The 12,834-nt window shown below is 35.6% G+C and overlaps 1 protein-coding gene across 5 annotated transcripts in view; it reads right to left on the reverse strand.

Moving 5' to 3' along the window:
* Window positions 1-12,834, reverse strand: part of ADGRL1 (adhesion G protein-coupled receptor L1) — a 491,322-nt gene that overhangs the window by 86,964 nt on the left and 391,524 nt on the right. For 4 of the 5 annotated variants that reach the window (XM_053718062.1, XM_053718063.1, XM_053718060.1 and 1 more), the window contains exons 5-6: window positions 7,589-8,407; window positions 4,937-5,236 (exon numbers count right to left, since the gene is read on the reverse strand). In XM_053718062.1, coding sequence (XP_053574037.1) covers window positions 4,937-5,236; window positions 7,589-8,407 — 1,119 coding nt within the window. The remainder of the gene's footprint in view (window positions 1-4,936; window positions 5,237-7,588; window positions 8,408-12,834) is intronic. The other variant, XM_053718064.1, reaches the window with a different exon arrangement.

The raw sequence follows: 12,834 nt of genomic DNA on the forward strand, positions 1-12,834 counted from the left end.
GCACTTCGCTTGTAATCTAGCCATAATCAATTTGTGGGGTTTTATGTCCCTTCAAATTCTGCCTCAACATCAGCTGTCAAATGCATTTCTGAGTCATGTGGCAAATAAATGTATGTAATGCATATGGGGGTGGCAGTGGAACATTGTGTTTTTTCTAATGTAACAAAATCAAGCAGTGCAGGGGGTGTGCTGAGAGGTAGTTGCAGAAAATATGCTTCTAAATTCCATGGTTCTGACAAAAACATTATATGATATGGGAAAGTGGATCAAATATAACACACCATATAATTCATTATTTGGATTGATAACCTAGATTATTTAAAAAAAAATGTATAAATGGTATTATGGCATTTAAAGGGACACTGAACCCAAATTTTTTATTTCGGGATTCAGATAGAGCATGCAATTTTCAGCAACTTTCTAATTTACTCCTATTATCAAATCTTCTTCATTCTCTTGGTATCTTTACTTGAAATGCAAGAATGTAAGTTTAAATGCCGGCCCATTTTTGGTGAACAACCTGGGTTGGTCTTGCTGATTGGTGGATAAATTCATCCACCAATGAACAAGTGCTTTCCAGGGTACTGAACTAAACAAATAGCTTAGATGCCTTCTATTTCGAATAAAGATAGCAAGAGAACGAAGAAAAAATGATAGTAGGAGTAAATTAGAAAGTTGCTTAAAATTGCATGCTCTATCTGAATCATGAAAGAAAAAATTTGGGTTCAGTGTCCATTTAAGTAGAATAAGTGAAAATTAAATGTAGAATATACATAATTGGTATGTGCATGTGCTCTCTAATTGCATAGAAATCAAAAATCATACTGGAAAAAGCTTCACAGAAATATTTTAGTTGGAAATACATGACGGCAAATCAAGAATAAAGAGGAAATGCTTAGAATTATTCTAATATATTTTAAAGGGACATTAAACACTTTAATATGGTAGTATAAAATGATAAATCGTAAATATTAGAAAAAAACTTACTCTACACTATATTTTCATTATTTTTTTGTCCCCTTTTTCTGTAATTCCATTCGGAAATTGTGAGCTTTTCAGTTCCTGATATAAATTGAATTGCTGAATACTGTTATATTCCGCACAGCCATTGGCTGCACACTCTAGTGACCTATTGATAACTGTCCCTTATTGGCCACAGCAGAGAAGGTAACCTAAGTTACAACATGGCAGCTCCCATTGTTTTAAAGACACTAAAACTTTACACTTATTTTGTCAATATGTAAACAGCTAATGAAGCTAAGAAATACATCTACATGTTATTTCAGACTAATCTTTTATTAGAATGCATCATTCTGTCTAGCATTTATTTAGTGTTTAATGTCCCTTTAAACTTTATAACAGAATAGAAACATTCAACTAATTTGTCTGTTTATTTAAAGGAACAGTAAAGTTAAAATTAAAGGTAACTGGATTGGATAGAGGTAAACATTTTAAACAAAATTCCAATTGACTTCTATTATCAATTTTGTTTAGTTCTCTTAGTATCTTTTGTTTAAAAGTACTCCTAGACGAGCTGAGGAGCGAGCACGTGTCTTAATTCATTCGGCAGCGATGTATGAAACAATGTTTATTGTACATTTGTGAATTCGTACCAAAAACACAGTTATTCATTTCATTTTCACGAAATGAATGCACCAACTAAATTTAAAGAAGACGAAGAAATACTGAGGAAATGTATAAGTGTTTATTAGTTTCCTTTAAAGAAACAGTCTACTCCAACATTTCTATTGTTTAAAAAGATATAACGCCTTTACTACCCATTCCCCAGCTTTGCACAACCAACATTGTTATATTAATATACTTTATAGCCTTTAAAATTCTAAATTTCTGCCTGTTTCTAAACCCCTGAAGGCCGCCATTATCTAAGTACATCTTATTAGCTTTTCACAGCAAAATAGTGCTAGTTTATATGAGTCATATCGATAACATTGTGCTCACTCCTGTGGAGTTACGAATGAGTCAGCACTGATTGGCTAAAATCAAGTAAAAAGTATATTAATATAACCTTGTTTGTTATGCAAAATTGGGGATTGGGTAATAAAGGGATTATCTATCTTTTTAAACAATAAAAATTCTGGAGTCGACTGTATCTTTAAATTACCTTTAGGGGTTAAATACTTACCCCTAGGGCACTTTAGAGCCGCGTTAATGCCATCACCTCTTCACAGAGCTGGGGTGCTGCACTAATAGGAAGTTTTGCGCAGTGGATCACAAAGCCTGCGCTAAAGGAGAATGACTCTCCAAGTGTCCTATTAGTGCACGCCCAGGGCTCTGTGAAGAAGGAACGGGATTAACACAGCTCTCCAGCGCGCTAGCGGTAAGTATAAGGATATTGGTAAATTTTTTGACCTCTAGCAAAAAAACATTTAAATTTGTTTAATGGAAACAAATGTAAATTTCCCCCTGAATATTCAGGGGTCGATTTGTCAACCCATCAAGCTGCTAATTGGAATCGGGAGTTAAAAAGCAGCGGTTATAAGACTGCTGCTCCTTAAAGGGACAGTCAACCATAGAATTGTTATTGTTTTAAAAGGTAGATAATCCCTTTATTACTCATTCCCCAGTTTTGCATAACCAACACAGTTATATTAATGTACTTTTTACCTTTGTGATTACCTTGTATCTAGGAACCTTCTTCCAGCCCCCTGATCACATGACTGTGACTGTTTATTATCGATTGTCTTAAATTTAGCATTGTATTGTGCTAGATCTTAAATAACTTTCTGTGCCTGAACACAGTGTTATCTATATAGCCCACGTGTACTTTCTGTCACTTTGTGTTGAAAAGAGATTTAAAAAGAATGTGATAAGAGGCAGCCCTCAAAGGCTTAGAAATTAGCATATGAGCCTACCTATGTTTAGTTTAAACTAAGAATACCAAGAGAAAAAAGCAAATTTGATGATAAAAGTAAATTGGAAAGTCAATTAAAATTAAAAGTCCTATCTGAATAATGAAAGTTTAATTTATACTTGACTGTCCCTTTAACTCGTACGCTACCTCTGAGGCAGCAGACAGCAATCAGCCCTGATCGGATACGAACGTGTTGATTGACACCCCCTGCTAGAGGCCGATTGGCCGCGAATGTGCAGGGGGCAGCATTGAACAAGCACTTCACTAGAGCGGATCATGTCCGCCCGCACATTGATAAATCTACCCTCTCCGTATTTGTTTAGTTTAAAACTAAACAAATACAGAATTGTGCAGCAGACAAATATTCTGAAAAACGAATTTTTCAGAATATTCCTTCAAAAAGATTCAGAACAACCACATTTTTTGCGGTTGCACAAGTCCCATTATAGCTATGTTATAGAATACTGTCATAGGATGCTACAGAAACGTGAATTCTCCTAAGGTCCTAGAAGCCTACCTAGGTTTATTCTTCAACAAAGGGTACCAAAGAACAAAACATTTAAAAATATAAATAAGAAAGTTGTTTAACCTTGTTATTCTTGTATTTATAATAGCACATTAATTAAATATGTAAGCAATGTATACAGATTCTATAAATAAATGTGTATATTCAATATTAAGTGTGTGAATATAGATTTCCAGTATTTAGATTTTGCTTTACACTGAAATAAAGTAGAATTATAAAACTAAAAATTGATTCCATTAAAGGGACATAAAACCCCAAATTTTCTTTCATGATTCAGATAGAACATACAATTTTAAACAACTTTCAAATGTACTTTTACTATTATCAAATTGTCTTTGTTTTTTGTTATCCTTTGTTGAAAAGCAAGAAGGCAAGTTCAGGAGTGTGCACGTGCCTGCAGTACTATATTGCAGCAGTTTTGCAGCAATCTTATACACTAGCAAGAGCACTAGATGGCAGCACCATTTCCTGTCATATAGTGCTTTCAGGCATGCGCACACTACCTATCTAGATATTTTTTCAACAAAGAATAATATGAGAACGAAGTAAATTTGATAATAGAAATAAATTGGATTTTTTTTTATTGTATTCACTATCTGAACCATAAAAGAAAAATATTGGGTTTCATGTCCCTTTAACCCCATAATGGGTACGTTGCTGGTCTTTCTATGAGGGTTGCTATTTTTAGGAAGCCAGCTGGGGGGAGAGTGTAATAGCATGGTCTTGCCGCTCGTGGCAAGACCCATGCTATTACAAACAGACAATCCCTTTAATGACTAGCGACGTACAGGGTACATCACGATCCTTAAGGGGTTAATTCTGAAAATTATAACTTTGTTAAAGGGTCATTAGAGAAGCATTTCTCAGTACTGCATTGCAAACAAACTGTATAGAAGAGAGCTATGTAAAATGATTTAACTGTCATTTATTTAATGCACTTAGCAAGGGTTTGCAAACCAAGAGCAGTTTAGGGTTAGACCACTAGAAATGTGTTTGTTGTGGTGAGGACAGGTGTAAATGAGCATATGATCTAATCTAATTAATCACTGGGTAAAATTCTTCAGCATCTGTTAACTTTCCACTATACTTTAAGGGACATAAACATGCAAAAATAAAATGCTGTAATGTGTTACAGCAGTTTGTTATTTCACTACTGCGTGCATGTAACTATGTGTTTAACAGTGTTTAAAAGTCATTAAAATGTCTTTTAAAATTGTGTGTTCTATCTGAACTAAGAATGTTTAATTTTGACTTTCATATCCCTTGCAAAAGTTTCATAAGTATTTTACAGAAAAACCTGAAAATATAATGTATATTGCTATGTTGTTTTAAGTAATTACTTAATTAAATAATTAATAAATTAAATAAAACATTTCATTGTGAATTATAAAAAGTATAATATATAAATTGTGTTAACAGGCAGTTGGCTTTACAGTGTGTAAAATATGAGGTTTATATAAATTACAGGGTACGCATGAATGTGTGATTAATTAGTCAGTATATATGAAATATCAAACTTTACAATCTATTTCTCTCACCTCGTGTTCCCTTAGGACATGGTCTCTCAACCAGCATGCCTTGCTGTGTAGCTGGCCACTGGACTCTCCTTTCCTCCCGAGGGGGGCAAAACAGTTCTGGATGAGAATGCTGGTTGGATGGAGGAGGGCGACGTGTCCCTGGAGTAGGGGGATCATGTCCAACTTGATTTATTGCCCCCACAGGATGAGTGGTTAGGGGAGGCCTGCGGACAGTGGTGGTGGCTGAGGCAGGAGTAGTGACAGTCATTGGAGGTGGGGGTAGAGTAGCCGTAACTACCGATGGGGTTGGTGTAGGTGGACCTAAGGAAGTAACAAGTAGTTGGAGACAGAAAGTATATACAAGTTTGTTTGAAAAGAAGAATAAATTAGTGAACAGAAGTCATTCATAAAAATGCATGTAAGAGCACCAAAAAGATTTATAGAAATACAATTAACATTGTAGGTAAATCTAAAAAAGTAGACAGATAATATAGCACTTTACTTTCCACTATGCTCTTCCTTCACTGTTCCTCTCTGATCTACTTTCCTTCTCTATAAGTAATCATTCCTCTCAGAAGGCCCAATGATCTAAATCTCTCCACACTGGTCTGATAATCTGAAGCTCTCTATTCTGGTCTGATGATCTAAAGCTCTCCACTCTGGTCTGATGATCTAAAGCTCTCTATTCTGGTCTGATTATCTAAAGCTCTCCACTCTGGTCTGATGATCTAAAGCTCTCCACTCTGGTCTGATGATCTAAAGCTCTCCACTCTGGTCTGATGATCTAAAGCTCTCCATTCTGGTCAGATGATTTAAAGCTCTCCACTCTGGTGATCTAAAGCTCTCCACTCTGGTCTGATAATCTAATGCTCTCTATTCTGGTCTGATGATCTAAAGCTCTCCACTCTGGTCTGATGATCTAAAGCTCTCCACTCTGGTCTGATGATCTAAAGCTCTCCATTCTGGTCAGATGATCTAAAGTTCTCCACTCTGGTGATCTAAAGCTCTCCACTCTGGTCTGATAATCTAAAACTCTCCACTCTGGTCTGATAATCTAAAGTGCTCAACTCTGGTCTGATGATCTAAAGCTCTCCACTCTAGTCTGATGATCTAAAGCTCTCCACTCTAGTCTGATGATCTAAAGTTTTCCACTCTGGTCAGATGATTTAAAACTCTCCACTCTGGTCTAATGATTTAAAGCTCTCCATTCTGGTCAGATGATCTAAAGCTCTCCACTCTGGTTATCTAAAGCTCTCCACTCTGGTGATCTAAAGCTCTCCACTCTGGTCTGATAATCTAAAGTGATCCACTCCGGTCTGATTATCTAAAGCTCTCTACTCTGGTCAGATGATCTAAAGCTCTCCACTACGGTCAGATGATCTAAAGCTCTCCACTCTAGTCTGATGATCTAAAGCTCTCCACTCTAGTCTGATGATCTAAAGCTCTCCACTCTGGTCTGATGATCTAAAGCTCTCCATTCTGGTCAGATGATCTAAAGCTCTCCACTCTGGTGATCTAAAGCTCTCCACTCTGGTGATCTAAAGCTCTCCACTCTGGTCTGATAATCTAAAGTGATCCACTCCGGTCTGATGATCTAAAGCTCTCCACTCTGGTCAGATGATCTAAAGCTCTCCACTCTGGTCTGATGATCTAAAGCTCTCCACTCTGGTCTGATGATCTAAAGCTCTCCACTCTGGTCAGATGATCTAAAGCTCTCCACTCTGGTCAGATGATCTAAAGCTCTCCACTCCGGTCAGATGATCTAAAGCTCTCCACTCCGGTCAGATGATCTAAAGCTCTCCACTCTAGTCTGATGATCTAAAGCTCTCCACTCTAGTCTGATGATCTAAAGCTCTCCACTCTGGTCTGATGATCTAAAGCTCTCCACTCTGGTCTGATGATCTAAAGCTCTCCGCTCTGGTCTGATGATCTAAAGCTCTCCACTCTGGTCTGATGATCTAAAGCTCTCCATTCTGGTCAGATGATCTAAAGCTCTCCATTCTGGTCAGATGATTTAAAGCTCTCCACTCTGGTGATCTAAAGCTCTCCACTCTGGTCTGATGATCTAAAGCTCTCCACTCTGGTCTGATGATCTAAAGTTCTCCACTCTGGTCTGATGATCTAAAGCTCTCCACTCTGGTCAGATGATCTAAAGCTCTTCACTCTGGTGATCTAAAGCTCTCCACTCTGGTGATCTAAAGTTCTCCACTCTGGTCAGATGATCTAAAGCTCTCCACTCTGGTCAGATGGTCTAAAGCTCTCCACTCTGGTCAGATGATCTAAAGCTCTCCACTCTGGTCTGGTTATTGAAAGCTCTCCACTCTTGTCAGATGATCTAAGAAGTGTAGTCAGTACTGTGAGGTCCCTCAAAGAATTTTAGAATGACAAATTTTACCTTGTGAGCTGTTTATCTTGTTATACAAGGTTATGGATGTGAATTTCTTGAATTATATTATGTTATCTCTAGCTTTTTCTTTACTGTTACTCATTGTTTTTATTATTAGCATAGTTGTGCTTTTCACTAATGGACCCCTCCTGTTCTCTCACCATACATTTTTCCTTCTACTCTACTTTACTAAGTTTATTTATTTTTTCAAATCTATTTCAGTATATATCCATTTTCACATCCATCTTCTATCATCTCAGAGATAAAGTCTTTTTTTTCCATCTTACCTTCTGCTGGGTCTGGTGGGCCAAACCTCAATGCATAACGCACAAGAAAATAGTTGTTCCAAACATAGAGTTGCCCATCCCTAGGGTTGTAGTCCACAGATGATACATACTGATAAGGATTAGGAAAGTCAAGTCCTATGGCACCAGCTGTCCCCAGTGGTTCCTCCCTATTACGGTGTGTGTTAAAAGCATACTCCAGCCTGTTTCCTGCTGATTCACTGTCATCATCCACATACACTGATCTCAGAACATAAAGGACTCCACATGCCATAAAAGCATTAGATGCAGATCGTTTATCATATGTGGTCTCCCATGTGCCTTCAAAACGCAGTGTGTATGGGTTGAGCTGGCTAACCACCAGCCTACCACTGTTGGCTTCTGTTGCATAGATTACCCAGAGCCCATTTTCATCCACAGCAAGGTCAATGTCAGTCTTACCACCCCATCGATATGGAGACGTGTCATGGTAATTTGCTGTAGATATAATGGCTTCCCCACTCTTGATCCTTGTCCGTAGATCATATTTAACAATGTTGCGAGTACGCTCCTTGTTATAGAAGGCTGCCCCATCATACACCACAAAGCCTGTCCCATCTACTCGACTGGGTAGACGGTAAGTGGTGGTGTGACGCCCAGCAGCATAGTCCTCCCATGTGGCATACTCTGTCAATGTGTCTGTACGATAAGGGATCCATGGCATAACATAAAGGCGCTCACCAGCTTGCAGGGGATCTCGGCACCATGCCCCTGACTGGTGGTCTGATTCATGGGTAGAAGTGGGCTCCAGGATTTCCTGCAGAGTACCCGGACATACGAAAACTGCAGGGAAGGGAAACAGTGGGAGGGAGTCAGAGGGAAAGGATGGGTAGGGAGCGCAGGAGAGTATGAGGGGTTGAGATGTAAGGAAGAAAATATAGTGATTAAAACAAAAAAGTGTTTCAAATACAAGTGAAGAGGTAATAATGTAATTTAAGGAAATAAACAAAAAATATATGGTAAAAATGAATGAGAAATTGGGTTACATCAAAGTAAAAATTAAATGAGTTGAAGTAAGAAAATAAGGAATTAATTCAATGGATGCAAAATAAGAGAAATGTAGATTTTTGAACAAGAATGTTTAAGAGGAGACGTGATGTTGGGGAGAGTGATATGAATTTGCAATGTAAATAAATAAATGTGAGAAGAACACAAATGTCATAAAAAAGGGAAAGGAGATGAGGCAAGGGAGAAAGACAAGGGTAAGAAGGGAGGGAGAGAGAAAGAAGATTTTGGTGAGCTATGTAGTCTCTCTACACCCCCTATAATTACCCTGTGATTTTTAGGAAGATGAGTCTGGGGGGAGTGAAGGGTTATGACAGGGGTAAGAAGATTAAAAGAAAGAATCAGATGAGAGAACCTTCTACTGATATCCCACTTAGTTTTAGCCACTAGGCACCAAATATACCCAGCATTCCTTCTGCGCTTTGCCATTTAATGCTATTCTTTCATATTGTTCCTTCTAAGCTATCTCCTTCTTATACACTGTAATAAGCACAATGAAACCAGTTATCTTCCAAGAACTGTATGCTTCCTACCCCTAACCCTATTTGACTCTTCCACAAGAAATTGGAGCCATTGTAATAGATAAGTATTGTTCAACACTGGCAGCCATCTCTATATTAGAACTTTCTGCTACATCCCAAGAGATCTCTTTCTCAATTATGTGACTCTTGTCCATGGAAGCTGTTTACAACTACAGGCTGTCTACTAATCTTGCCTTTGTCATTCTCCATATATTGTCCCCATATGTTTGTATCCCTTTGTCCTTCTTTGACGTTTGCCTTAGCATATATACTCTATTGTTACCTACAACTAAAACAAAACCTACCATAGAATCAGCTAATTCTTTTTTAGGAAGTATTTCCTTTCTGCAAGAGATATGTGATATATCAGTAAATCTGTCCCCATACCAATCTGACCTACGGTGTAAGTAATATACATAACATTCATATGTCTTTGCCGTAATAACTCTGTAGATGATAGAAAGAAAATCTGACATCATGCAGCAGGGGACATTGGATATATCCCTGAGAAACTTTGTCGCTGGTCAATCTAGAATCCTGCAAACTAAGTAAGTTAATGGGGACCTAGCTGAAAAGCCAGATAATGTAATGCAATTGTAAGAAACCTGCTGTGGTGCATTATGAGTACATTTATTTGGCATCCATCCAACCTAATGAATTAAAAAATGGTTAAGTAATAGAATATTTTGTCATATATATATATATATATATATATATATATATATATGCTCTCTTTATAACAAAATGCCACACATTTTAAAATAGAAACCATTATGGGGATAATATCCTTTTATCCATTAATCTTTTAACTATGTTTTAATTCTAAGATCTTCTAAAGCTACCAAATGTTAATTATAGAACTTAACTGTCCTCACATATCTAAATAATACCATCTTACATTATTAAGGTCACTTCAAATGGGTTAAACTCATAACTCCTTTGAAAAGAATACCCCTGTGCTGAGCAAAGTTATATATAATAAGGTATACGGCCCTAACCAATGGTACATTTTTAAATGTTTAATGAGATATTAACATTTCTTGAGAGCAAGATCACTTGACTACCAGCCTTTGAAGAAGCTGTTAGATATTTGCGTTAGAAAAGTTATATTACATTAAACTTTTTATAGTTCACCATACTAGCTCAGTTTTTATAATTTGTAATTAGATTCACCTGGCTACATTCCCTTTAAATTGTAAGTAGAGGTTGAATTTATATTTGAATTGAACTTAGATAATCTTTATTGCTTTTTTTTAGTATGTAAGTCTATCTTTTAGCCAAGCTAAAACAAAACATACATTTTTAAAATGTATTAAAATTCTCATTTGATTAATAGTTCAATTTATATATAACAAATTATTCCAATACCTCTTCAACAAGTTATTTCCATAAATAATAATGCTCCTGTAATAATGAATTCCAATTAAGATTCTAATTAGACAATAGTAATTCTGTCTGAATTAATTTATGAAATCATTCATGTTTTCCATGAGCCAAAAATAACTGTCTTTGTCTCACAAAAATACTAAAGTATCACCCTCCATTTGACTTGCCGTTACCAATAATTCTTCATAAATGCTATTCTTCTTTTATGATATTTTTAACTATGATGCATATTCTCTTACACCTACTCAATCCAGTGCCCTATGGCTCTTTGTGTTGAAACAATAGTCAACTTTAAATCGAACCACCTCCGCCTTTTAACATCACAGGGCGTCAGGACAATATTCTATTGTCATCCTACTTAGCGAATCTGCAGTTTTTCATACCACAGATCAGTTATTTCTCCATCGACTTGTACTTTTCAAGACAAAGGCTTGTATGGATTTTTTCCTAAACTCTAAATTTCACTTTTGTGAACCTATTGCTTTCACTTGATCTTCCAGGTTTATGTAAATATTATGGCTTCATTATAAAATACCAGAAACATGAAAATACATCCGCAGGGAATCAAATGATATCTTTTATTTCTTTGTTAGGGACAGGGTGAAACAGAACTGAGAGAACATCTCAAGCTCAAAAAGCCCTTAATCATGTCTTAATCTTTTTAACTTAAAACGTTGTCTCAGTTCTGTTTCACTTTGACTCCAATAAAGATATATATATATATATATATATATATATATATATATATATATATATATATATATATATATATATATATATAAAAACTTCATTGTACAAATCTTTTAAATAAATAATCACTCATACTACTGACTTCCAAATATTGGCTCCAAGAACTATCCATATAAAATAATTCTAACAGGTCAGATCAAATATTAGTCTCAATGATTTTCTCTATCTGATGCCTACTGTATGAATCAAGCTATATTGTTTAGATATCATACATGACAATGTTCTATTCTTAAAGGGACAGGCAACCTCACCATTTTCTTTCATGATTTGGATAGCACATACAATTTTAAACAACTTTCCAATTTACTTCTTCAAATGTGCTTAATTCTCTTGTTATCCTTTACTGAAGGAACAGCACTGCAATACTGGCAGCTAGATGAATACATCTAGTTAGCCAATCACAAGATACAAATATGTGCAAGCACCAATCAGCAACTAGCTCCCACTAGTTTAGGATATGTGCATATTCTGTTTTTAACAAAGGGATACCAAGAGAACGAAATACATTTGAAAATAGAAGTGAATTTAAAAGTGTCTTAAAATGACCTGCTTTATATAAATCATGCAAGTTTAATTTTGACTTTCCTATCCCTTTAAAACTAATGCTATTGTCTATAGAACTATAATATTGCAAGGCTTTTGCAGTAGTATTCTCTTTATATCATTCTTTTGATTCTTTTTACAATCTATTCATAACAAAACCAAAAGGTTTACTCTTCTCATGTTTCTTTCCTTAAATTTACAATAAACTATTTTTTTTTATATAAGCACAATATATCTCTACAAGTATTAAAGGGACATGAAACCAAAATAACTTAAATGTTTCCTTTTATTATCTTATTTGCTTCCGTCTTATTGTATTTTTTGTTGAAAAGCATATGTTGCTAGATGCAGCAATGCATTACTGTGAGCTAGCTGCTAATTGGTGGCTGCACATATATGCCTCTTGTCATTTGTTCACCCAATGTGTTTAGCTACCTCTCAGTATTGCATTGCTTTTCCTTCTACAAAGGAAACAAAAGAATGAAGCAAATAGAATATAAGTACATTAGAAAGTTGTTTAAAATTGTTTATTCTATCTAAATCATGAAATAAACATTTTGGTTTCATGGCCCTTTAAGTACTATACTGCAAAAGATCTTCACAATAATATAAATTCATGGTACAATTTTCAATTGGTAATGTTGTTATTAAAATTTGCAGAGTTCTGTTATTTAAGAGTGATCACACTGTGTAGCATGTCATGTGATCATGTAAACCATAGCACTCAAAACTGTCTGATGGCAGTAGAAAAAACAAGAAAATACAATTAGAGGTAAATTAAAGAAAAAGTGGGCAACATTTTAAAAAAGAAATCGACATTGCATTGATTTTTAATACATTTTAGGGGTAAATATCTCTTAAAGTGTCATTAATATTAAATTATTATTTGTCTCCTTATGTTAAACTCTTCTCAGATTTAATAAGTCCCATTTGTGAAACTAATTAAAAAATCAAAAACTCTGCAACATTACAACTTGAAAATTGTAAAATGCCCACAGTCAGACC

The sequence above is a fragment of the Bombina bombina genome, chromosome 6 (assembly GCF_027579735.1).
Source record: "Bombina bombina isolate aBomBom1 chromosome 6, aBomBom1.pri, whole genome shotgun sequence".
Lineage (NCBI taxonomy): Eukaryota > Metazoa > Chordata > Amphibia > Anura > Bombinatoridae > Bombina > Bombina bombina.